A 26,391-nucleotide genomic window follows, 5' to 3' on the forward strand; every position below is an offset into this window, starting at 1 on the left:
TGCAGGATTTTTTCCCTTTTATTTCATTTGTTGATCTGACCAGTAAGTCTGTCGGAGGCACCCATATCTGTCACCCATTTGTGTAGGTGAGGCTGCACAGCCAATGCATACCCATTCACTTTCAATGGGATCCCTGCATGCAGCTCGCTGCTAGTAAACAAATGGCATGTTTACACTGACATGAATGGAGGTCTTTGGGGGGCGGTAAAGCCAGCAGAATGTTACATGCAGGGGCGGAATGACCATTCAAGCACTCGGGCACTGCCTGAGGGCCAGGGGTCAGTAGGGGGCCCCATGAAGTGCCCCTGGTACCTTTTTTATAGGCTTTTTTGGGTGTGCTTTGAGTGTGGGCAAGGACAAAGGGGCCCCATGATCTCCTATTGCCCGGGGGCCCCATGAGTTGTCAATCCGCCCCTGGTTACATGCTGGTTACATTTTGGTGTGATACAACATGAAGCACCACATACACGACCATGTGAACTGTACTGTCAGCTGCAATGGGCATACTTGGCACAGAGTGTTGAAAGGCGTTTGTGAGGCTTTAAAAATGTGGCTGAAATGCCGTTCTTGGCACACGCCAGCTGAGCCTAACAGTTGATAACAGACGGTATGACGTCATGCAGAAATACTTATTTTCATGTACAAGGGCTTTCCCCAGACTACATATGTCATTATTTCTCAGCAAAAACATGGAAGACTTTGAATCACAGCTGCAGCTGCCACATCAGTCCCCAGAGGTTCAGGTTGGTTCAGTTTAGAGTGTTTTGCTTTCTGAATGTCAAATTGTACAAAATAAAGTGTGAGAGTGATGTAGTCCATGCGGAGTGGGGATTTAAACTCCTCCGCCTCCCTGCCAGGCTGCAGAGCCATCCACCTACAAACTTTGTCTGAATCGCTGTCGCCCTTTAAGCCTCAGATAACAGAACAGTCACTCTTGTCTTTGTCTTTCACACCTTGTTGTGCTGAAAAAAGGTGGATTCCCCACTAAATGACATAAAAACAACTTTTTTAGAACAAGAGACGTGTTCTGTAGATCAACACAGAGATCTGATCACCAAATACAATATCTGCGTGGTGTATGCAGGGACATATAGAAATGTCTGAGGACTATTCAGTATGGACTGCGTGCTTAGAAAGGTGATTGTATATGTAGACGCATGGGATGTCATCAACGTTTCATGATTGCTGTGTGGTGCAGGTGTGGATTCCTGTGCATTGTGCTCCACTGACAGCTCAGCCAGGATGGAAAGGGGCATCTAAACGGAAGAACAAAAATGGAACATATTGCCGTGTATGGGCCCTTTCAGACAGGCGCGCTGCATAGCATGTGACTTTCTCTCTCTTCCCCCTCATCAGCCGCATATGTGTCTCCCTCTTCCCACCGCCGTCTGTGCCCCCCCCCCCAATCAGCCTTATTTGTGCCTCTCTGCCTCCAGCAGCCACATGTATCTCTCTTCCCCCTACCCCATCATTCACACCTGTGTCCCCCTCCCCCACCCCCTTCATCCACACCTGTGTCCCCCTCCCCCACCCCCATCATCCACACCTGTGTCTCCCTCTTCCCACCACCGTCTGTGCCCCCCCCCCCCAATCAGCCTTATTTGTGCCTCTCTGCCTCCAGCAGCCACATGTATCTCTCTTCCCCCTACCCCATCATTCACACCTGTGTCCCCCTCCCCCACCCCCTTCATCCACACCTGTGTTCCCCTCCCCCACCCCCATCATCCACACCTGTGTCTCCCTCCCCCATCATCCACACCTGTTTCTCCCTCTCCCCCCATCATCCACACCTGTGTCTCCCTCTCCCCCCTCACCCACACCTGTGTCTCCCTCTCCCCCCATTATCCACACCTGTGTCTCCCTCTCCCCCCTCACCCACACCTGTGTCTCCCTCTCCCCCCATTATCCACACCTGTGTCTCCCTCTCCCCCCTCACCCACACCTGTGTCTCCCTCTCCCCCCATTATCCATACCTGTGTCTCCCTCTCCCTCCCATCATCCACACCTGTGTCTCCCTCTCCCTCCCAACATCCACACCTGTGTCTCCCTCTCTCCCCATTATCCACACCTGTGTCTTCCTCTCTCACCACCATCCACACCTGTGTCTCTCTCTCCCCTCATCATCCACACCTGTGTCTCCTTCTCCCCCCCCCATCATCCACACCTGTGTCTTCCTCTCCCTCCCATCATCCACACCTGTGTCTCCATCTTCTCCCATCATCCACATATGTGTCTCCCTCTTTCACCATCATCCACACCTGTGTCTCCCTCTCCCCCCATCACCCACACCTGTGTCTCCCTCTCTCACCATCATCCACACCTGTGTCTCTCTCTCCCCCCATCATCCACACCTGTGTCTCCATCTTCTCCCATCATCCACATATGTGTCTCCCTCTCCCCCCATCATTCACATCTGGGTCTCCATCTCCCCCCATCATCCACATCTGGGTCTCCCTCTTCCCCCACCAGCCACATCTGGGTCTCCCTCTTCCCTCCATTAGCCACATCTGGGTCTCCCTCTTCCCTCCATTAGCCACATCTGGGTCTCCCTCTCCACCCATCATCCACACCTGTGTCTCCCTCTCCCTCCCATCACTCACATCTGTGTCGCCCTCTCCCTCCCATCATCCACACCTGTGTCTCCCTCTCCCTCCCAACATCCACACCTGTGTCTCCCTCTCCCCCCATCATCCACACCTGTGTCTCCCTCTCCCCCCATTATCCACACCTGTGTCTTCCTCTCTCACCATCATCCACACCTGTGTCTCTCTCCCCCCTCATCATCCACACCTGTGTCTCCTTCTCCCCCCCATTATCCACACCTGTGTCTCCCTCTCCCCCCATTATCCACACCTGTGTCTTCCTCTCTCACCATCATCCACACCTGTGTCTCTCCCCCCCCTCATCATCCACACCTGTGTCTCCCTCTCCCCCCCCCCTCCATCATCCACACCTGTGTCTCCCTCTTTCACCATCATCCAAACATGTGTCTCCCTCTCCCCCCATCACCCACACCTGTGTCTCCCTTTCTCACCATCATCCACACCTGTGTGTCTCTCTCCCCCCATCATCCACACCTGTGTCTCCATCTTCTCCATCATCCACATATGTGTCTCCCTCTCCCCCCCCCTATCATTCACATCTGGGTCTCCCTCTTCCCCCCACCAGCCACATCTGGGTCTCCCTCTTCCCCCCACCAGCCACATCTGGGTCTCCCTCTTCCCCCACCAGCCACATCTGGGTCTCCCTCTTCCCCCACCAGCCACATCTGGGTCTCCCTCTTCCCCCACCAGCCACATCTGGGTCTCCCTCTTCCCCCACCAGCCACATCTGGGTCTCCCCCTTCCCCCACCAGCCACATCTGGGTCTCCCTCTTCCCTCCATTAGCCACATCTGGGTCTCCCTCTTCCCTCCATAAGCCACATCTGGGTCTCCCTCTTCCCTCCATTAGCCACATCTGGGTCTCCCTCTTCCCCCACCAGCCACATCTGGGTCTCCCTCTTCCCTCCATTAGCCACATCTGGGTCTCCTTCTTCCCTCAATTAGCCACATCTGGGTCTCCCTCTTCTCTCCATCAGCCACATCTGGGTCTCCCTTTTCCCCCCACCAGCCACATCTGGGTCTCCCTTTTCCCCCCACCAGCCACATCTGGGTCTCCCTTTTCCCCCACCAGCCACATCTGGGTCTCCCTCTTCCCTCCATTAGCCACATCTGGGTCTCCCTCTTCCCTCCATTAGCCACATCTGGGTCTCCCTCTTCCCCCCACCAGCCACATCTGGGTCTCCCTCTCTGCTCTCCATCAGCTACATATTTTTTGAAGGCCCTAATAATTTCCTATCGTCCATTAACATATCCCACAAGACCACAAGCAGCCCTTCATTAAAGGTGGAGCCCTCAGATTCCAATCTGTGACGTCTCATTTCCACAAAGTCGGTTCATTTTAAAACCACCCTTTAAAAACAAACAGTTCCTTTCTTAGTTTTCAGGCCTGGTTCTGCTGGGAATTGGCCAGCGAGGGGTTAACCCTGTCTGCTCATCGGCCACAGACTGTACGTACTGTACGAGAATTTCCTCCCACTCAGTTTCCTTTTTCTTAGATAGTGGTTTGTGCCATGGCCGATCACTCTGCTATTGTCACTTCCCCCACCGCACAATCCCGGGCGCGTGCCCGCTGCACAGATGGACGCACTCGCTGGGGTCGATGCGTGGAAACTGCTGTGGTGGAAAGCGGCTGAGCTCTCATCAGCAACCATATTCGAGAGAGTTGTTTCTCCACCACAGGATGGGAAATTCAAGAAGCTTGCAGCTGGTTGTCATGTAGAGCGCCACCAATTTTTGCCCATATTAGCCAATCAAATTACAGATGTCATTTTTCTAGTACAGGCTCAGAAAGAAATGACTGAAAGGCAACTGATTGGACAAAATATGCAGCAAATAATATACAGACCGACCGACATCTAAATGGAACCTCTGAAGAAAGTAATATGGCAGCCTCTGCTGACTTCACTGTTTAGCAAGTCACTGGAACAAACATGGAACTTGGGAATTCTGACTTCACTGCCTGCATGCTTGTTCTGGGTCAGTGAGGCACATATAAGAGTGGCCATGGTAAAGCTTGTACCCATAATAGGAGATGTTAGTGTCTACTACTATTAATATGATGACCACAAGAAATGGGAACCTTTGTTAGATATAGAGGGGTCTATTTATAAGTAGTTTGCTCTGCGAAATGACTCAGCACTTGTACAGATGTTGCAAATATTTGTAATGTGTCTAACATGTGTATTGCCTATGATCATCAGTTCCATCTAGTGGCCATGATGCAGTATTTTCCTGAAATACCACAAACAGGGAAATGCCACTTTATGGCCACTAGATGGAGCAGTTGATCATAAGCACAGCAATTTTTCTATAAACTGACCCCATAGGGCAGGGGGAGGCAACCTTAAAGAGGAGGAGATCTAACTGAACAACATGGGAGAAGTCAAAGATCACTGGGCACAGTGTCAGTTCCTCACACCTAATTGCCGTACTACCGTGTTGCAATTGCATGCATTGCACGGCAATCATGGGTTTGAATCAGGTGGTGAGGAGGCAACATATCGCCTCCTCACCACCTGTCAAACACACTCGGATCGCTTTTTGAGGGGCAGCAGCACTTGTGAATGGGCCCTTAGTTGCATTCAGCAGCGGCACACTTAGGGCTTGTAAAGTTGAAGGAGGGGGGGGTGGTAAAACCCTCCAGTTCATTCCCTACCCCCTTTAGCCGCTGAGGCAGCAGCCAAAGGTGCACACATGCCACAGCAGGAGTTAAACCTCCTGTTGCTTTTGGTGGGTGCTACCACCTGCCAATTGTGACCAATTCAAGTAAAGGGACCACTCTGCAAGCGCCACTGGTGTGCTAAGTCCATTTGAATACATGGAAAACGCTTCGTATGCATTTCTGATGTTGAAAAAAGGCTCTGGACAGCATCTGGATATGGAACAGTAAAAAACGCTTCTAAACTCAAACGCTTATAAACGCGGTTAGCCGCAATTCCATGCATTTAGCGCTTGAAACGCTGATAAAATATGCTCCTGAATGCAAGTTTGGTGCATTCAAAAAAACGACTGTAAACTCAACTGCCTGTAAACGACGGTAAATGATGATGTGTACATGGACACATAGGAAAACATTAGGGAGAGTTCAGGGGCTGCTGAAAAAAATGCAGAAAAGCTCCTGAATGTCAGTTTATTAGCTGCGGTGTACATGAACCCTTGTACAAAAAAAATATTAGTTAAACCCAAAAGTGCTTTTCTTTTTTACCACTACTGTTCCTTTTATACTGGCTTTTGAAATTTACAAATTCAAGAATTTAGAAACTGGATGAAAGGTTTAGCACTGTTTAGCAAGATTTAAACAATTTTTGACGGATACATAGTGCATTTTATATACAACTTTTATATAGATCAGACCAAAATGAGGGACAAATGAGGAGGAAAGAGGGACAGAGGGACTTTGTTCGAAATCAGGGACTGTCCCTCCAATTCAGGGACAGTTGGGAGGTATGCAGTATATAGCTCAGACAGAAAACTAACAAAGGATGCTGATCTAACAAGGGAGTCTTCTTTATTTCTCAAAAACACGTCCTTGACTATATAGCCCTTTAAGGCTCCATGAACACGGGGCGTTTTAATAATGCTGATAACATTAGTTGTGTAAAGTCACATTAAAAATTTAAGTTTTTCAGCATTTTTTAGCGTTTTTGCATTAGTGTTTAGTGGTGTTTTGCCGTGTTTTTCAGGGTTTTTAATTTTTACAAAAAAAAAAAATTTTGTTAGGTCAAAAAAAGTGCAAAAACGCTGGTTTGCTGTGATTTACTGTGTTTTTCAGCGTTAGAGCGTTTTTACAGTTAAAAAACTCTAGAAACCCATTAGTCCTGGGGTTTTTTACCAGCCAAAAAACAGTGTGTGCAAAAACTCATATGATAACATGCTGGGGGGTTTACTGGCTGTAGAACAAAATGTCAAAAGCCAAAAACAGCCGCTGTAAAAACGTCCCGTGTGCGTGAGGACTGATTAGGAAGAGGGCACTGCTATGATTTTTGTATAGAAAACCACCAATAGTGGAGGAGTATATAATGTAACCTGTAGCAAAGTCTTTCCTTTCAGAATAGTTTCTGTTCTTTTGAAAGTACTTGTTATAGAGAAAGGTCCTAAAAAACAGAAAATCTTTTAGCAGGTCTTTTATCTACATTAAAAAGATACACTGTAGGCTAAATTGAATAAATGTCATCCTGATACACATAGAGAAAGCATAGGCTTCTGGCAGACATTGATATAGACTACACAGCAGGGGCGGACTGACCATTTGGAAACTCGGGCACTGCCTGAGGGCCGGGGTCAGTAGGGGGCCCCATGAGATGCCCCTGGTACCTTTTTCATGGGCTTTTTTGAGTTTGGGCAAGGACACAGGGGCCCCATGATCCCCTATTGCCCGGGGGCCCCATGAGTTGTCAGTCCGCCCCTGCTACACAGCCTCCTTGGTTAGTAATCTGTTGATCCTGGAACTTGCCTGCTCGCGATGCTATAGACATACTGCAGGCTTCTCATTGCCTCTCACATATAGGCATAGTGCCCCTGTCCTGGACTGGTTGAATGTAGTTTTTGGCTGTGCCACACCCAGCTGAGCAGCAATTTATTTTCCTGGTCTGGTCAGGTCTCCCTGATGGTTGATTGCTTTTGCCTGCATCTGGAAGAAGCTTCCAGAAATAGAACAGGAGGTTCAACCACTGGGTTATGAATATTTATCTGACCTCAGCCAATCCCTGGTAGATAGGCCCAGAAGATGTGGCTGGGGAGAAGATTATTATTATTATACAGTATTTATATAGCGCTACAAGGTTTGCTCAGCGCTGTACATTATAGTGGGGGACAGAACATGAGACAATACAGTGACAATACAATACACGAGGGGGTCGAGGGCCCTGCTCTTTCGAGCTTACAATCTAGGAGGGAGGGGATAGTGGTACAGGAGGAAGTGGCTGTGGTAGGAGGAGTGGAGGAGATCGGCTGTTAGGTGAGGGCGGGGTAGGCTTCCCTGAAGAGATGGGTTTTCAGGGTGCGCCTAAAGGTGAGGAGGGTAGGTGGCAGTCTGATGGATTGGGGTAGTGAGTTCCAGAGGATGGGGGAAGTCCTGGAGAAGTCTTGCAGTCGGGCGTGGGAGGTGGAGACCAGGGAGCTAGAAAGTAGGAGGTCTTGTGCGGAGTGAAGATTACGGGTTGGGTGGTATTTGGGTATCAGGTCGGTGAGGTAGTTTGGGGCAGCGTTATGAATGGCTTTGTATATCTGTGTTAGTAGTTTGAATTTAATGCGTTGGGCAATCGGGAGCCAGTGGAGGGAATGACAGAGGGGGGTGGCAGATGCGGAGCGGTTGGTAAGGTGAATGAGTCTGGCCGCTGAGTTCAGGATAGACTGAAGCGGGGATAGTCTGTGATGAGGCCGGTGAGGAGGGAGTTGCAGTAGTCCAGACGTGAGATAATAAGGGAGTGAACGAGTAGTTTAGTAGAGTCTGGAGTTAGGAACGGACGTATTTTGGAGATGTTACAGAGGTGGAGCCTGCATGAGTTTTCCAACGATTGGACATGGGGTTGGAAGGACAGGTTTGAGTCTAGAGTGACACCTAGGACTTTGGCTTGTGGGGTGGGACTGATGGTGGCGTTGTTGGTCATGATGGAGAGGGTGGGGGGGAGGGGGGCACGGGCTGGGGGGAAAATCAGGAGCTCGTTTTTGGAAAGGTTCAATTTGAGGAAATGGAGCGACATCCATTTGAGAAGTTCTTTTAATAGTTCTTTCTCCTGGGGCTTCTGCCCATGGGAGGCAGCCTGTGTCACCGAAGAGCTGGTGTTTTCAGGCCTCAACATGTGGTCGGCTGAGGGCCTGAAGGAGCCTGGTTTAAGGAACATTTTCTGGAGGGCACTACTTTAGGAAGCTGGGCTGGAGAAGGAACCTTTTCACTGAAGAGTGTCGCAGGGAAACTGGTTAGGGAGCTTTCTTTGGACATTGTGTGTAGGAACTTTTGCCTAGACCTTTGTACTTGTTTTGTACAGTGTATTGTTGTAAAGATATTCTACATCAGTCATCCAGGTTCTGGATGAACCAAAGGACCCTGTCTTAGGGTTGATGTTCTGCTTGTGATTTTACAGTTTTGTGAATATATATATATATATAGTAAGCTCCAAGGATCAGACCCTCTTAACCCTCTTGTATTGAGCTGTATAGTTGCTGTATTGTCTCCCTTTATATTGTACAGCACTGAGCAAACTGTTGGTGTTATATAAATCCTGTATAATAATGTATAGGCTGGCACTCCCTTCTTACTGTTTCTAGTCTAGTCTTTTTCTTTCTTGATAATAAAAATATATATATATATATATATATATATATATATATATATATATATATATATGTAACTATACAATGGTTTTCTCTATCTAGAAGGGTTATTGCCTGGATGAATCACATACTGGCTTCCTGAAGCAGCTAATCGACTGTACCTATCGACCTCCACGCTTTGCTGTTTCCCCACTCTGTTGGAGCTCTCACTCCATTACTCTAATGGAGCTGACTTCAGGGCAGGGGCGGACTGACAACTCATGGGGCCTCCGGGCAATAGGGGATCATGGGGCCCCCGTGTCCTTGCCCAAACTCAAAAAAGCCTATGAAAAAGGTACCAAGGGCATCTCATGGGGCCCCCTACTGACCCTGGGCCCTCGGGCAGTGCCCGAGTTTCCAATGGTCAGTCTGCCCCTGCTTCAGGGTAAGAATGAGCATGGTACTATGGATTTTGGGATGTGTAGTGTGCATTGTCCACAACTAACGTGCTGTGCTCATGCTAAAGATACAGAAGTGAGGGGAAAAGGAGAGGTTCAGGAACTCACAGAAGAAGAATAACACAGTAATGAGTGACGTATTGAAAAATAAATTACCGGGGCATTAATAGATTACAGAGCATAAAAGTGGTTGTAAACCTCAGACATGAAATATGAACCAAGCATATCCCTCTATAGTGTGTACTTGTCTCAATTAATAGCACTAAGTGTCATTTCTGTCTGCTGCCCCATTCCTCTGCTATCAGCATGCATCACTTCTGACAGGTTTTCCTGACACCAGTAGAAAAATGGTGACAGGGAGGGACCTCCAGGAGACTGACAGCCTCAGCTCTGTTCCTGTGAGCTGTGTGGAAAGGGATGTGTCCCTTCCCTCCAATCAGCTCAGTGTGTAATTTCGGCTCTCCATCCCCTTTTTTCTGAACTCTCAGACAAGCTTTATAAAGTTTTGCACTTTGAATGGGTGTAGAGAAGACTACAGATAAACAGCTACAACTCATGTAGTAGGATTTGTTTTCATCTCTGTGTATCATCTGAGGCCAGTCATTTCACTGGGTATATGTGTATGAATTATTTTTTGTTGTAAAGGCAAAAGGTTTTTTTATACCTTAATGTGTTCTCTGCATTAGGATAAGAAAACCTTCTATTGTCAGCTCCCCCCAGCCCCCCCTAAATAATTACCTGAGCCTGATCTCGATCTAGCACTATGCCAAAGAGCAGTGGTGCTGCTCTCTCCCTCCTCACTAGACTGGCCATTGGCTCCTGCTGCTGTCAGTCAAATCCAATGAGGAGAGAGTGTGGGGGGGGGGTTAAGCCACACTTTGTGGGTTAAGCCACACAGAGCATGGTTTGGGATTTAGCCTGCATATGTACCACAATAGAAAGCGGCTTCCTATGGTGACAGATGGAGAAGAGGAGGAGCCCAGAGTGCTGGTGGGGTACCCGAGAAGAGGAGGATCGGAGCTGCTCTGTGCAAAACCATTGCACAGAGCAGGTAAGTATGACATGTTTGTTTAAAAAAATAAAAAATAACTTTACAATCACCTAAATGTAAAGTATGTCAAACATTCTGTAATCTATTAGGCAATATATCAGCGCTCAGATAAAAATACCAATAAGTCCCTAGAGCAGCTAGAAATAACACCCCCCCCCCCCCAGGTGAATGAACCATGTATAAATAGAACCAGCGCTTGTTAAAAGTCCAGAATCCCAATGCTTGCAAACTCCTGTTTATTCAAAAATATTAAATTGTCACCAGTTTCTATGATCCCTAGTGTAGGTGGGTCAAATAAAGCTTGAATCCCAAAATGGCTATAGTGTCTTTTATATTCGATATCATTCTACATATAAACCCCTGCGCTTAGTGATAAAATATGTGAATTTAAACCAAAATTTTAACCAAATAAATGAAAGTGAAATGGGTCAAATAAATTGAGAAAGCCACAACCCTCAATGTGCCTGAATACAAACACCTCCTGAAGATTAAGAATGAGGAGCGCAGGAGGACATTGCCGAAGATCTGCTTTCTTCATAAATGTGTGCACATAATTTTGAATTTGATTTTGTGTATTGCCTTCAAAGGATATATTTGGTCACTGCCAGGGGCGGACTGACAACTCATGGGGCCCCCGGGCAATAAGAGATCATGGGGCCCCTGTGTACTCGCTCACACTCAAACCACACCCAAAAAAGCCTATGAAAGGTACCAGGGGCATCTCATGGGGCCCCCTACTGACCCCGGGCCCTCGGGCAGTGCTCGACTACTCAAATGGTCGGTCTGCCCCTGGTCACTACTGATTGCGTTAACTACATTCTTAATCTTTTTATTATTTATGCCTCCTCTCCAGAGTTACAACCAAAAACCAAGAAAAAAAAACATATAGCATAGTCTGCTCAGGTATATACAGTTTTATAAACCAATAAATTATTGTGCTTATATATAAATAGATGTGTGCCATGCAGCACCCAGTGCTATCTATTCCTTTCACTCCTACATGCCAATATACTCTTACCAAATACAAATGTCCTCCAATCACATATCATTAAACTGGCCAGCTCAGTGGATTGCTTTAAAAAATCCTGGATTCTTTCCTAGATACACAGAATATAAGTGGATATTAACCACTTCCAGACCGCACACTTTTACCCCCTTCCTGACCAGGGCAATTTTCAGCTTTTAGCGCTATCACACTTTGAATGACAATTGCGCGGTCATGCAACACTGTACCCAAATGAATTTTTTACCATTTTTTTGAGATAGATAAAGCTTTATTTTGGTGGTATTTATTCACCACTGGGATTTGTATTTTTTTTGCTATGTAAATGAAATGTCCAAAAATTTTGAAAAAAAGTGTTTTTTTTATAAAATTTTGCAAATAAATAATATTTCATCATAAATCTTAGCCAAAATTTATTCCGTTATCTTTTTAGTAAAAAAAAAAAAATCCAAATTAGTTTATAAGCAAAAATTATAATTTTTAAACATTTTTTTTTACATTTTTATTTTATTTTTTTATATTATTATTTTTTATTTTTATTTTTTACATACTGTCACCCTAGCAGTACAGTGTCACCATGGTGACACTGTACTACTTGTGAGGGGTGATGAAGATTTTTTTTTTTTTTTTTTACACTGATTACTTTTACACCCATATAGGATGTAAAAGCAATCATTTCTCTTTCTCTCTGTGTGCATTCATGCACTCATTGAGAAGAACTGAGTGAGCTGTGATTGGTCACATCCTTTCACATGGTACAAGGCTTTTGTGAATAGCCTTGTACCATGTGACCTCTGTGATCATTCACAGATTTCACACGTAGTAAGCAATGATGTCACAAGTGACATCTTGCTTACTACTTTGCATGTGATCACTGATTGCCAATCAGTGATCACATGATCGGGACCTCGTACAGAGGTCCCGTCCGACGATCGGTGTTTCACTGTGTCCGGAGGACACAGCGGGCACCGGATCGCGGTGCTGCGCGCTCCCAGGGAGCGCGCACAAGCAGGGTGCGGGGAGGCCGTTTATTGACGGCCACCCGACCCTGCAGTGCCACCGTCCGGCCGTTTATATACAACGGCCGGTCGGGAAGTGGTTAACATTTATAGGTAAAGTTGATCCAGGGAATATCCGATTGCCTCTCGGGGGATCAGGAAGGAATTTTTTTCCCCTGCAGGAGCAAATTGGATCATGATTTGCTGGGTTTCTTTGCCTTCCTCTGGATCAACTGTGGGTGTAGAATTATAACTTTTTTTAAATGGTTGAACTGGATGGACGTTTGTCTTTTTTCAGCCAGACTAACTATGTAACTATGTCCATAGTCAATGAACATCTCTTATATTATGTCTGTAGTCAATGAACATCTCTTGTATCTTGTACATAATCTCTGACCATCTTCTGTTTCATATCTGCAGTCTCTGGTCATCTCTTGTACAATGTCCATAGGCACTGACTATGTCTTGTACAATGTCCATAGGCACTGACTATGTCTTGTACAATGTCCATAGGCACTGACTATGTCTTGTACAATGTCCATAGGCACTGACAATCTCTTGTACAATGTCCATAGGCACTGACTATCTCTTGTACAATGTCCATAGGCACAGACTATGTCTTGTACAATGTCCATAGGCACTGACTCTCTCTTGTACAATGTCCATAGGCACTGACTATCTCTTGTACAATGTCCTTAGGCACTGATTATGTCTTGTACAATGTCCATAGGCACTGACTATCTCTTGTACAATGTCCATAGGCACTGACCATCTCTTGTACAATGTCCAAAGGCACTGACTATGTCTTGTACAATGTCCATAGGCACTGACTATGTCTTGTACAATGTTCATAGGCACTGACTATGTCTTGTACAATGTCCATAGGCACTGACCATGTCTTGTACAATGTCCATAGGCACTGACTATGTCTTGTACAATATTCATAGGCACTGACTATGTCTTGTACAATGTCCATAGGCACTGACTATGTCTTGCACAATATCTATAGGCACTGACTATCTCTTGTACAATGTCCATAGGCATAGTCCTCCTGCTATGATTAAAGGTCTGGCACAGTTGTCTACAGCAGCCTTTCTCAACCAGGGTACCCAGGCACCCTGGGGTGCCTTCAGGTTTCTTCAGAGGTGCCTTGGCAAAATGTCTAAAAATTGTCCAAAACGTCTATACAAGCCAGTGGGTGGAACAAGCCCACCTTTTAGTTACAAAAAGCCACAGGTTTTCATTGTGCACCATTACAACTTTCTGCCTGCACAACATCCTTGTTTGACCCTCCCCCGCCCCTCTCCATCAGCACTGAGGTTACATTAGCTCAGTGACAGAAAAAACTGAGGGAGAAGAGAAACACTGGAATACTAGTCAGTACCAGTGTGCAAAAGTGTATTTGCTTTGGAAGAAATAATCCCCTCTAATGTTGTGTCCTATGTGTGTGGATGTTGTTGTGTTGTATGAAACTATTAGAATAGTTTTTCACGTTTTGGAATGGGCTGCCCTTTTAAAATTATGGACAGCCTGGAGGCACCCCATTTTAGAATGGAGTGCCTCCAGACTGTCCAAAAATTTTAAAGGGTGCCTCGGGACTATCCATAATTTTAAAGGGTGCCTTGACTGAAAAAAGGTTGAGAGACACTGGTCTACGAAATGCCTGCCATCAACCTTTCAGTACATGTCTTCTGATATTTGCCCAAGTACAGGTCCCTTTGTTCAGGCTGGGGAAAGGTGCTGTTCACATAGAACTATGAATCAGAATTGGAGTACGAAGCTAAGTAAACTGCAACCATGAGGTACGAGCAGAAGTTTGGTGATCAGTGTGGTTTCTGAATGACTGGGGGCTTAAATGAGCAAACTTGATGAATAAGCATGCAGTATCACAGTGACACGACGTAAGAGCACATGTGGTAGGGACTGCTGCCAGAGCAGAGAGGAGCACAGGACACCCAGGACCTTCTGGACCAGAAACGGCAGAGAAAGGACACAACAGTGAGTACACAGGACCTGCTCCTTACAGCTATGACTAGAGTTCAATTAAGGTTCCGGATGGAAGTCTTTTTTAAAAATAACTTCTAGAAGGGGGGCACTTTGTCATGTTTCCTTTTTAAGAAAAGTTAGTCCATGCAGAAAGACGGAGTAGAGAACAAGACAATACAAAATAATCGCCCACATGTCTTGTTTGCTACATGTTGATATACATGCATATTTATATATATATTTATAATCACCAGCCACTTTATTAGGTCCACCTGTTCAAACGCTTGGTAACACAAACTGATAATCAGCCAATCACTTGGCAGCAACTCAATGCATTTAGGCATCTAGACATGGTGATGACTTGCTGAAGTTCAAACTGAGCATCAGAATAGGGGAGAAAAGGGATTTAAGTAACTTTAAACGTGGCATTGGTGCCAGACGGGCTGGTCTTAGCATTTCAAAATCTGCTGATCTACTGGGATTTTCACACACAACCATCTCTAGGGTGTACAGTATATATATACTATAGTATATATATAACATATATATAACATTTTCTTCTTCTTTCTTTTTAAATGGTGCTTTTAAATACATTTTACCAATTTGTGAAACAACATAAGACAAAAACACACAAGAAAAGATTGGCACTTCCATCTCTGGAGCGGGAGCAATTATATTTTATAATGGTTTCTGCCATATTTGGAAGCTGTGTTATCTCTAAGAACAAATTTTCATAGCCTGACTGTGTGCTGGAGATCACAAGACAAACGTCAACGTTTGAAACCCGTTCCATAGGCACCACATAATAGGTACTCTGCAGGTAGGACCCACCAAAATATAGAGTATAAAGCCCTTATTGCGCTACACGCTTTAGGTAGCAAGAACATATATGGTTGGGGTGATCTTAATGAGCGTTTTGTCAGTTCGGATATAATGACTGTCTCAGACACATGCAAAAAGCTAGATCCTGCAGCAGTTAAAGAGATAAACGCGTTCAGAATAGACACAGCCTGAACTTTAGGCAGAAGCAGCAACAGGTAAAAAAAACCTAAACAGGCGACCATCTACCTAAGGTCAGAATCAGGGGTGGACTGACAACTCATGGGGCCCCCGGGCAATAGGGGATCATGGGGCCCCTGTGTCCTTGCCCAAACTCAAAAAAGCCTATGAAAAAGGTACCAGGGGCATCTCATGGGGCCCCCTATTGACCCCGGGCCCTCGGGCAGTGCCAGATTTTCCAAATGGTCCATCCGCCCCTGGTCAGAACCTTATGATTCTGTGAACTTTAACCTGAAATACAAGTTCCATTTATAAAGGGCAAACTAGCATAAAAGATTGCTTTCAGCCATCTCTACTGAACATGGTCTCTGCTGTAAACTCAAATAACCAATTCTTTTTTTTCTTCCAAAAATGATTTTACAGTTAGCCCTAGATATTTTTTGTTGTCAAGCATATTTCTTGCTGAGGGGATTCATATTAATGGGAAAGTGGATCCCGTGTGGGTGAACAGCAGTGAATGCACCATCGAACCTGGGCAGACCTGTCAAACCTAAACATATGGGTATGCCTCATATCTGTTATGAACAGAGAGGGGAAGAGAGAGCAGGATTGGGGTGCAATTGCTGCCAAAACCACCTATCACTCGTTGGGGGGTCCAATGGTAAAAATGTTATAACTGGCCCAACAGATTCTTTATCTGAGACCCATTTGCTGGGGACCATCTCCAGGTGATTCATCTGTCACTTTATGCCTATCAACTGCTCTGCCTAAGACCTGTTGCCTGGGGACCATCACCAGGTGCTGCAACTGTCACTTTATGCCTATCAACTGCTACGCCTGGGACTTGCTGGCTGGGAATAATCTCCGGGGGGTGCAACTGTCACTTTATGCCTATTAACTGCTACCCTGGGACTTGTTGGCTGGGCACCATCTCCAGGTGCTGCAACTGTCACTTTATGCCTGTCAACTGCTCCTCCTGGGACTCCTTGGCTGGGGACCATCTCCAGGTGGTGTAGCTGTTACGTTATGCCTATCAACTGCCCTTCCTGGGATCTGTTGGCAAGGGACCATCTCCAGGTTAAGCAACTGACATTTCAAGTCTATGAGAGAAAAATGAGAAAAACAGTAGTATGAATCTGATTGGTGGCCAATATTTAATCACAGCAGTTCTCAGTACTAAAACTTGCCATACACATTACAATCTAATTGCACATTCTCCTTTACAGTTACTATAACTGTATAATGGGAGGGCCTACCTATGTAACCTATTCAATCATTAACCAGTCAAGGGGCCTTGTAATATATAGTTGTAGGTAGATCTAAAGGAGGTTGGGTGGACAACCAGATTGTAAGTTGGCCAGCTTTTAGGCATTCATCGACAAGACTCACAGGGGACAAGTCTTTGTAATGAAGCTATGACATTCATTCTAGATTTGTAGAGGTAACAGGCTCAGTTTGAAGGTTTTATTTTTGGATTTGCATAATGATTCTCTTTCTGTGTTACTTGACTAACAAGTTTTGTGCTTTTCTCCAGACGCTATGGCTCTGCACCATTTTCTCCTTCTCGCTTTCATTGTCAGTGCAGCAAACTTCCAGGTAAGGCCTTTCAATACATAAGAAAACCTTCTAGCTGTCTTTCTATGGTCTAATCTTGGTTGTTTTTCTTCTGTCTTGGTGGGCGATATGTCAGGGGGAGATATGAGATTAGTCAATTCGACAGACTGAGCTATTAATTTTCCGCTGTGTGCTCCAGTGTGGGTCTTCACAAACATCTAAAAGCTCATATGAACTTTTTCATCTTGAAACAGATCCTAATTTCTATATAATAATGACACAAATCTCATTGATGAAAAAACTTTGTTTCGGGCAGTAAAGAATTGTAACTACAGGACATACCTTAAAATATTAGAAATAGGAACTGCTTGGCTCAACCACTCTCCCCCCCACCCTTCTCTCCGCCACTTCAATTTATGTGTTACAAAAAAGAAAAAAACCTAACATATTTCTAATATCATAAGAATAATTGCTTCTACAACAACTATCAAAGCAATGCACAAATGATCTCATTTAATGGATCAGTCCACCCACAGTGGTTTTGATTTATTTTGGTAGATTTGGGAGAATTAAACCATTTGGCAGTCTCTTCTAACTCTCAGGGATTCTGTTGATGAGTTCTTGGGTTTGCATACCTGCCGTGCGAAGAGCTCCTGCTTTTCCTGTTGGGTTTTAACCACTTCCAGACCGGACACTTTTACCCCCTTCCTGACCAGGGCAATTTTCAGCTTTTAGCGCTATCACACTTTGAATGACAATTGCGCGGTCATGCAACACTGTACCCAAATGAATTTTTTACCATTTTTTTGAGACAGATAAAGCTTTATTTTGGTGGTATTTATTCACCACTGGGATTTGTATTTTTTTTGCTATGTAAATGAAATGTCCAAAAATTTTGAAAAAAAGTGTTTTTTTTTATAAAATTTTGCAAATAAATAATATTTCATCATAAATCTTAGCCAAAATTTATTCCGTTATCTGTTTAGTAAAAAAAAATCCAAATTAGTTTATAACCAAAAATTATAATTTTTAAACATTTTTTTTTACATTTTTATTTTATTTTTTTTATATTATTATTTTTTATTTATTTTTTACATACTGTCACCCTAGCAGTACAGTGTCACCATGGTGACACTGTACTACTTGTGGGGGGTGATGAAGATTTTTTTTTTTTTTACACTGATTGCTTTTACACCCATATAGGATGTAAACGCAATCATTTCTCTTTCTCTCTGTGTGCATTCTTGCACTCATTGAGAAGTACTGAGTGAGCTGTGATTGGTCACAGCTTGTCACATGGTACAAGGCTGTTGTGAATAGCCTTGTACCATGTGACCTCTGTGATCATTCACAGATTTCACACGTAGTAAGCAATGATGTCACAAGTGACATCTTGCTTACTACTTTGCATGTGATCACTGATTGGCCAATCAGTGATCACATGTTCGGGACCTCGTACAGAGGTCCCGTCCGACGATCAGTGTTTCACTGTGTCACAGCAGGCACCGTTTCGAGCGAGCACAAGCAGGGTGCGGGTGTCAACAAAGTGCAGAAACTAGTCATCAAGATAAATATAAAGCAATATAGATCATAGAAATAAAATTAAAATAGAGTGTATATAAATGTGTAGATTAAAAAAAAAAAAAAAAAAAAGGTAAATAATTAAGAGCAGCTTATAAATGCAAAAATAAAAATTAAGATTAAAAAATTAAAAATTAGAAAATTAGTTAATATTATCATTGTACTGATGATCAGATGCATAAAATATGGAAACAATATCTTGATGACTAGTTTCTGCACTTTGTTGACACCCGGGCCCCTCCTCCAGGCCCAGGAAAGCCCAACCTATCTGGGAGGGCCCTATTTCAGTCTGTGGGCATAAATGGGAGCATACACTCTCAGTCCAGTCAGCTCTGAGGAAGAAGGCATGACCTTCGAAACGCGTCAGCTGTACTGTGTGCCTACCCCCATGATGGGATTCGCGCTGGCCTCTTGCCTTTGAAGTCCCTTGGAGGACTTACATGCCTGTTTTTATTCGCTGTTTGTGAGTACCATTTTTTTATTAAATAAATTTTGGTTACTGAGGTAATGCACAAGGTTGGTGCGCTTCTTGTTGTTTCACTTCACAGCATACTACATATAAACTATTACATAGTAAGGCACCATCTGTAGGTACCGTCCCTCTATCAACATTGAATCTGTAAGATTCTGTCTGAGAGGTCCCTTATCAAATGGAGGAGGGGTAAACAGTTCTGTGACAATAAACTGAGGAGTCCTCTTCTCAAATCAAGATGGAGGATGCAGTGCTGAAGCAATGAGCTGAGGGGTCCCTTGAAAGACACACTATTGCCAAAAGTGTTAGGATACTCCTCCAAATCATTGGATTCAGGTGTTCCAATCCCCTCCATGGACACAGGTGTATACAATCAAGCCCCTAGGCATGCAGACGGCTTCTACAAACATTTGTGAAAGAATGGGTTGCTCTCAGGAGCTCAGTGACTCCAAGCGTGGTCCCGTGATAGGTGGCCACCTGTGCAATAAGTCCATCCGTGACATTTCCTGGCTACTAAATATTCCACGCTCAACTGTTAGTGGGATTGTAACAACTGGGAACAACAGCAACTCAGCCACCAGGTGGTAGGCCACGTCACATGACAGAGCGGGGTCAGTGCATGCTGAAGAGCACAGTATGCAGAAGTCGCCAACTGTCTGCAGAGTCAATAGCTAAAGACCTCCAGACTTGGTGTGGCCTTCAGATTAGCACAACAACAGTGCATAGAGAGCTTCTTGGAATGAGTTTCCATGGCCGAGCAGCTGCATCCAAGCCTTACATCACCAAGTGCAATGGAAAGCCTTGGATGGTGTAAAGCATGCCGCCACTGGACTCTAGAGCAGTGGAGACATGTTCCAGTGAAGAGAACTCTTAAGGCATCAGCATACCATTACATTTTGGACAATTTCATGCTCCCAACTTTGTGGGAACACTTTGGGGATGGCCCCTTCCTGTTCCAACATGACTGCCCACCAGTGCACAAAGGTTCATAAAGACATGGATGAGCAAGTTTGGGGTGGAGGAACTTGACTGGCCTGCACAGAGTCCTGACCTCAACCCCATAGAACACCTTTGGGATGAATTAAAGCGGAGACTGTGAGCCAGGCCTCCTCCCCCGACATCAGTGCCTGACCTTACAAATGTACTTCTGGAAAAATGGTCCAACCTTCCCATAGACACCCTCCTACACCTTGTGGACTCTTCCCAGAAGAGTTGAAGCTGTTATAGCTGCAAAGGGCGGAGCCAACTCAATATTGAACTCTACGGACTAAGACTGGGACGCCATTAAAGTTCATGTGCGTGGAAAGGCTGACGGCCAAATACTTTTGGCAATATAGTGTAGTGTTGGAGGAAGCAGTGCTGGAAGAGTGGGTTGAGGGTTCCCTTGTACAATAAAGAAGGAGGAAGCAGTAGTAAGCAGTTGTATGAAAGAAGAGGAAGCAGTCTTAGAACAATGAGCTAAAAATGGTCCCTTCCCTCGTCAGATAGTGGTGGAGGAAGTGCTGGAAAGTAAGTAAAAGTGGTTCTAAAGACTAAACATTTTACCTCAATGCATTCTCTGTACCAGAAATGATATCGCCCCCTCACCACCCTAAATACTTGCCTATGTCGATCCAGCGCTGTGCCCATTTGCAGTGGTTCTCACCTCTCTCTCTGCTCACACAGGCAGCAATGGGAGCTATTGACATCAAATCCTAAAAGAAAAAGTTTTGCCTTCAGTTTTTCTGTAAAGATGAGTGTAGAGGTGACAGTAGAGGAGGAGAGAAGGAAGTCTATAGGGTTATTAGATCTTGTTTGGTAATGACTGAGATGACCTTACCGTCCGGTCTCAATGTGAACCCTTTCCTCGTAACACATTGTGGAAATTTCATCAGGTCACCTTTCTAGAATAAACGTCGCCCGCACTGCGCACAGAGGGTGTCCAAATGGCACAGACAGGTCTTCAGTTGCAACGCCGGCTGCACCAATCCTCTGAGCAGGCTGACAGTGTCGATCAAAGAAATTTCACAGGCGATTGTCTGGGTTCTGTGGTTTTTGGGGTTTTGCATGAAGAAGCTGAAATTAGTCTTTCTAAGGGAAAAACGGTGAGTGAAACCAAAACTTACGCAGAACAAAATTGAATTGCGATAAGAGTGACATTTTGGTTCGATTTGTGCTCATACAGCTGCTGAGTTTGTCATTTCCCCCTCCCAGGACGTCAAAACAATTCTGAGCTTACCAAGCTGAGTTCTTCTAATAGTTTATTTTTATTCCTTCTCGTAAAGCACACATCAGAACTGAGAAGCTTTTATTAGGGCAAAATAAGCCCCCATTTTAGCTGATGTTGTCTTGCGGCGTGTATTCGGAGCAAATTTGAAACCAAAAACAAAAATGAATTATACTGCCATTTATTGCCTGAGAAGGGGTGGCTGCATTCGTTTTCTTTTTTTAGGCTTTTTTCCCTTTTATTTTCACCTAATGATCTCACCAGTAACTTACAGTATTTCTTGTCCTAAAGTGATAAGGCTTACTCACTGTCTGGTATCTATTGAAAAGCAGCATTGTCACCCTAGGACAGGGATACAGAACACCTCCTATTCAACCACCTCATCATAACATAGAGGGAAGGGTTCTGTAGTCCTGTAGAGACAACAGGGAACAATGTGACTGATAAGACAGTGACACAGCCAGCCAGAGAACACAAAAGCAGATAAGATTTCTAGCAAAGATCAGAAGGTATTTTCTTGCACTTACTGAAAAGGTTAAACAAAATGTCCTCAATGGTATATTTAAAGTGATATTAAACCTTTGATTTATTTTGTATTAAAATAATATACATGTTATACTTACCTGCTCTGTGCAATGTTATTTCACAGAGCAGCCCCGATCCTCCTCTTCTTGGGTCCCCCAATGACGTTCTTGGCTCCACCTCTTCAGTGAGTGAGACACAGACAGGGCGGCTCAGTCCCTCTCCCCACTCCCTCATTACAGAATTTGATTGACAGCAGCGGTAGCCAATGGCTCCCACTGCTATCAATCTGCCCAGTGAGAAAGGAGAGAGCCTCTGCTCTCACATACATTGCAGGATCAAGATCAGGCTCAGATAAGTAGATGAAGGGATCCTCTGACACAGAAGGTTTTCTTACCTTCATGCATAGAATGAATGAAGGTAAAAAAAACCTTCAGCCCTTACAACAACTTTAAAGTGAAAACAAACCTGAAAATATAAAAAGAAAAGCTGACGGGCATGATTTTTATGACCAAAGAGACCCTATTGGTCTCTTCTGCCCTAACTGCTTTTCTCTACCTATCAGCCTTAAAGGCTTAGTTCCCCTTTACCAAAAACCTCCCTGTTCAGGTAAGGGGTGCCTGTAGATATAAACAATTTTAACTAAAGTTGAATAATGCCATTGCTATAAGTGTAGGTCATTTATGTACCTCCTGACGCCTGGCAGAAATCTCCCAGAGATGGCATCGCTCCATCTGGCTTTGTTGCTAGGAAGTTGCTAAGACACTCCCTGCCATTATTACTCACCCCCACTGACTCAAGAGTGAGCTCTCAATGCCCCGCACATGTGTGGTCCCCTATCGCCTCCATCACAGTTTCTCTGAGCTCAGAGCTACTAGGGACAGGGGAAAGAGAGCGTATGCAATGGGGTTTGAATCAGCTGGGAGTGTCTTAGCAACGTCCTAGCAATAAGGCAGGACAGGATGATGCCATCTGTGGGAGTTTCTTGGCCAGGCTTCGGGAGCTATGCCAATGGCCTACACCTATAGCAAGGGCAATATTTAAATATTGGTCAATTAGACCGTTTTTTTTAATGTACACTGAGCCACTCATGCACAGCTGAGCATATATGTACAGCTATACTCTGTGCTGTGATGATGTATCTCCGATGCTCACAGGCAAGAGTGACATCATGGCCTAACTAAGCAAGTGACCCAAGGTTCGGAACCTGGGAAGGAAGACTGGAAGAAGATGGCTGTGCATGATGGAAGTGCTGAAAGGCAGACATAATGTTTGAATGACTTTGCTGTGTTTCCTTTTACTCAGCTTAACCTGGTACAGGCCAGACATCTAGATAATGATCTATGCAATTCTCAGAAGATAGATCTCTGCCTGCAGAGAAGCTCAGTTCACTTGAATATGAAGGTTTTCTATTGAAAAAAAAAAAATGAGTGGGCTGGTGTCACTGACCCCTATCTAGGGAAGAGAAATAATTAGAGAACAAGATTTAATTTCTACAAAGTTTCAGCAAAAATTGGAAGATTGTGGCGAAATGCACTGGAGTCAGTGAGGAAGGGGACATTACATTGTATTTAAATCTTTCATATGAACGTTCCGATCAGGTCTGCCTGCCCATTTTTCAGGTGGACCCGATTGGAACCTCCATTCTCCTCTATGTCCGTTTACACCCACCAACATCCTATCTGATCCTCCAAAAAGGGACGGATGGGGATCCAATTCCCCTTCTGTCCGTCGGATCGAGTCGGATGAAAATGGACAGGTGGTCTGTTTTCATCCGACCACCAATTGAGGAGAGCGAGCACAGAGCTGTCATCTGCTTGCTCAGCGGGGATCAGTGGAGAGATTACCCCCCCCCCCTCAGCAAGCGGATCCGCTAAATGGGTCCACATCATGTGAAAGGACCCTTAAACAAACAGATAATATCATGAAGCTTACCAGTCCTGTAAATAACACCTGTCCCTCAGTGGCTGCATTCCCTCCTCCACTGTATCTGTGGAAACTATGGTTAGTTGTTACTCAGGCTTGATTTCCAACATAGAAAAATAGTAATGTGACAGCAGAAAAGGACAGAGCAGTCCATAAAGTCTACCCTTTTTTTGGGGGGTTGGGGGGGTTGTTTTGTGTTTTTGTTAGTTTTTTTTTTATGTTAACTTTTTTGTTTGAGTATAGATCTATGCTTGTCCCAAGCATGTTTGAAGCTTACTGTTGTCTGGCTCATTACCTCTGCTGGATGTTTATTTCAAGCATCAACTACTAAGATAGTACTGTCTGAGATTAATTGTAAACTTTCCTCCAGTCAGTTTAAGGTCATGTCCCCGTGTTCTTGATTTGGGTTTAATGTTGAAAATCTTGCCCTCCTGAACCTTACTTACCCTCTTGATGTATTTAAAGGTTTCAATCATGTCTCCCCTTTCCCTTCGTTCCTCCAGACTGTACATGTTACGTTCCTGAAGTCGCTCTTGATTTATTTTATCCCCCCAGACCTTTCACAATTTTTGTAACCCGTCTCTGGATTCGTTCTGTCTTATCAATATCTTTTTGTAAGTGAGGTCTCCAGAACTAAGCACAGTATTCTAAATGAGGTCTAACTAAAGATCTATATAGGGGAGTCAGGACCTCCTTCCTCCTGCTGGTGACCCCTCTAGTGATATAAAGATAGGAATCAGGACCTCCTTCCTCCTGCCGGTGACCCTTCTAGTGATATAAATATCTATATAGAGGAATCAGGACCTCCTTCCTCCTGATGGTGACCCTCTAGTGACATAAAGATCTATATAGAGGAATCAGGACCTCCTTCCTCCTGCTGGTGATCCATCTAGTGATATAAAGATAGGAATCAGGACCTCCTTCCTCCTGCCGGTGACCCTTCTAGTGATATAAATATCTATATAGAGGAATCAGGACCTCCTTCCTCCTGATGGTGACCCTCTAGTGACATAAAGATCTATATAGAGGAATCAGGACCTCCTTCCTCCTGCTGGTGATCCATCTAGTGATATAAAGATAGGAATCAGGACCTCCTTCCTCCTGATGGTGACCCCTCTAGTGACATAAAGATCTATATAGAGGAATCAGGACCTCCTTCCTCCTGATGGTGACACCTCTAGTGATATAAAAATCTCCTAGATTGTAAGCTCAAAAGAATAGGGCCCTCTAACCCCTCGTGTGCTGTTTGTTGTTGCTGTACTGTTTCATGTATTGTCCCCCCCCCCCTCTATTGTACAGTGCTGAGCAAACCCTTTGGCGCTGTATAAACTCGATGTAATAATAATAATAAAAATAATATAGGGGAATCAGGACCTCCCTCCTCCTGCTGATGACCCCTCTAGTGATATAAAGATAGGAATCAGGACCTCCTTCCTCCTGCCGGTGACCCTTCTAGTGATATAAATATCTATATAGAGGAATCAGGACCTCCTTCCTCCTGATGGTGACCCTCTAGTGACATAAAGATCTATATAGAGGAATCAGGACCTCCTTCCTCCTGCTGGTGATCCATCTAGTGATATAAAGATAGGAATCAGGACCTCCTTCCTCCTGCCGGTGACCCTTCTAGTGATATAAATATCTATATAGAGGAATCAGGACCTCCTTCCTCCTGATGGTGACCCTCTAGTGACATAAAGATCTATATAGAGGAATCAGGACCTCCTTCCTCCTGCTGGTGATCCATCTAGTGATATAAAGATAGGAATCAGGACCTCCTTCCTCCTGATGGTGACCCCTCTAGTGACATAAAGATCTATATAGAGGAATCAGGACCTCCTTCCTCCTGATGGTGACACCTCTAGTGATATAAAAATCTCCTAGATTGTAAGCTCAAAAGAATAGGGCCCTCTAACCCCTCGTGTGCTGTTTGTTGTTGCTGTACTGTTTCATGTATTGTCCCCCCCCCCCCCTCTATTGTACAGTGCTGAGCAAACCCTTTGGCGCTGTATAAACTCGATGTAATAATAATAATAAAAATAATATAGGGGAATCAGGACCTCCCTCCTCCTGCCGGTGACCCCTCTAGTGATATAAAGATCTATATAGAGGAATCGGGACCTCCTTCCTCCTGCTGGTGACCGTTCTAGTGATATAAAGATCTATATAGAGGAATCAGGACCTCCTTCCTCCTGCTGGTGGCCCCTCTAGTGATATAAAGATCTATATAGGGGAATCAGGACCTCCTTCTTCCTGATGGTGATCCATCTAGTGATATAAAGATTTATATAGAGGAATCAGGACCTCCTTCTTCCTGATGGTGACCCCTCTAGTGATATAAAGATCTATATAGGGGAATCAGGACCTCCTTCCTCCTGCCGGTGACCCCTCTAATGATATAAAGATCTATATAAAGGATTCAGGACCTCCTTCCTCCTGCCGGTGGCCCCTCTAGTGATATAAAGATCTATATAGAGGATTCAGGACCTCCTTCCTCCTGATGGTGACCCCTCTAGTGATATAAAGATCTATATAGAGGATTCAGGACCTCCTTCCTCCTGATGGTGACCCCTCTAATGATATAAAGATCTATATAAAGGATTCAGGACCTCCTTCTTCCTGCCGGTGACCCCTCTAGTGATATAAAGATCTATATAGAGGAATCAGGACCTCCTTCCTCCTGATGGTGACCCCTCTAGTGATATAAAGATCTATATAGAGGATTCAGGACCTCCTTCCTCCTGATGGTGACCCCTCTAATGATATAAAGATCTATATAAAG

General features: G+C 44.7%; 1 protein-coding gene across 1 annotated transcript in view; it reads left to right on the forward strand.

Moving 5' to 3' along the window:
- The first annotated feature begins 689 nt into the window (after positions 1-689).
- The window catches only part of LOC149459097 (uncharacterized), an 82,679-nt gene continuing 56,977 nt past the window's right edge, over positions 690-26,391 (forward strand). The window contains exon 1 of the mRNA XM_089681621.1: positions 690-743. Within this exon, the coding sequence (XP_089537747.1) occupies positions 690-743 (54 nt within the window). The remainder of the gene's footprint in view (positions 744-26,391) is intronic.

Source organism: Staurois parvus, unplaced genomic scaffold (assembly GCF_062004578.1).
Source record: "Staurois parvus isolate SC_StPar_1 unplaced genomic scaffold, SC_StPar_1.0 ptg000274l, whole genome shotgun sequence".
NCBI classification, from domain to species: Eukaryota; Metazoa; Chordata; class Amphibia; order Anura; family Ranidae; genus Staurois; species Staurois parvus.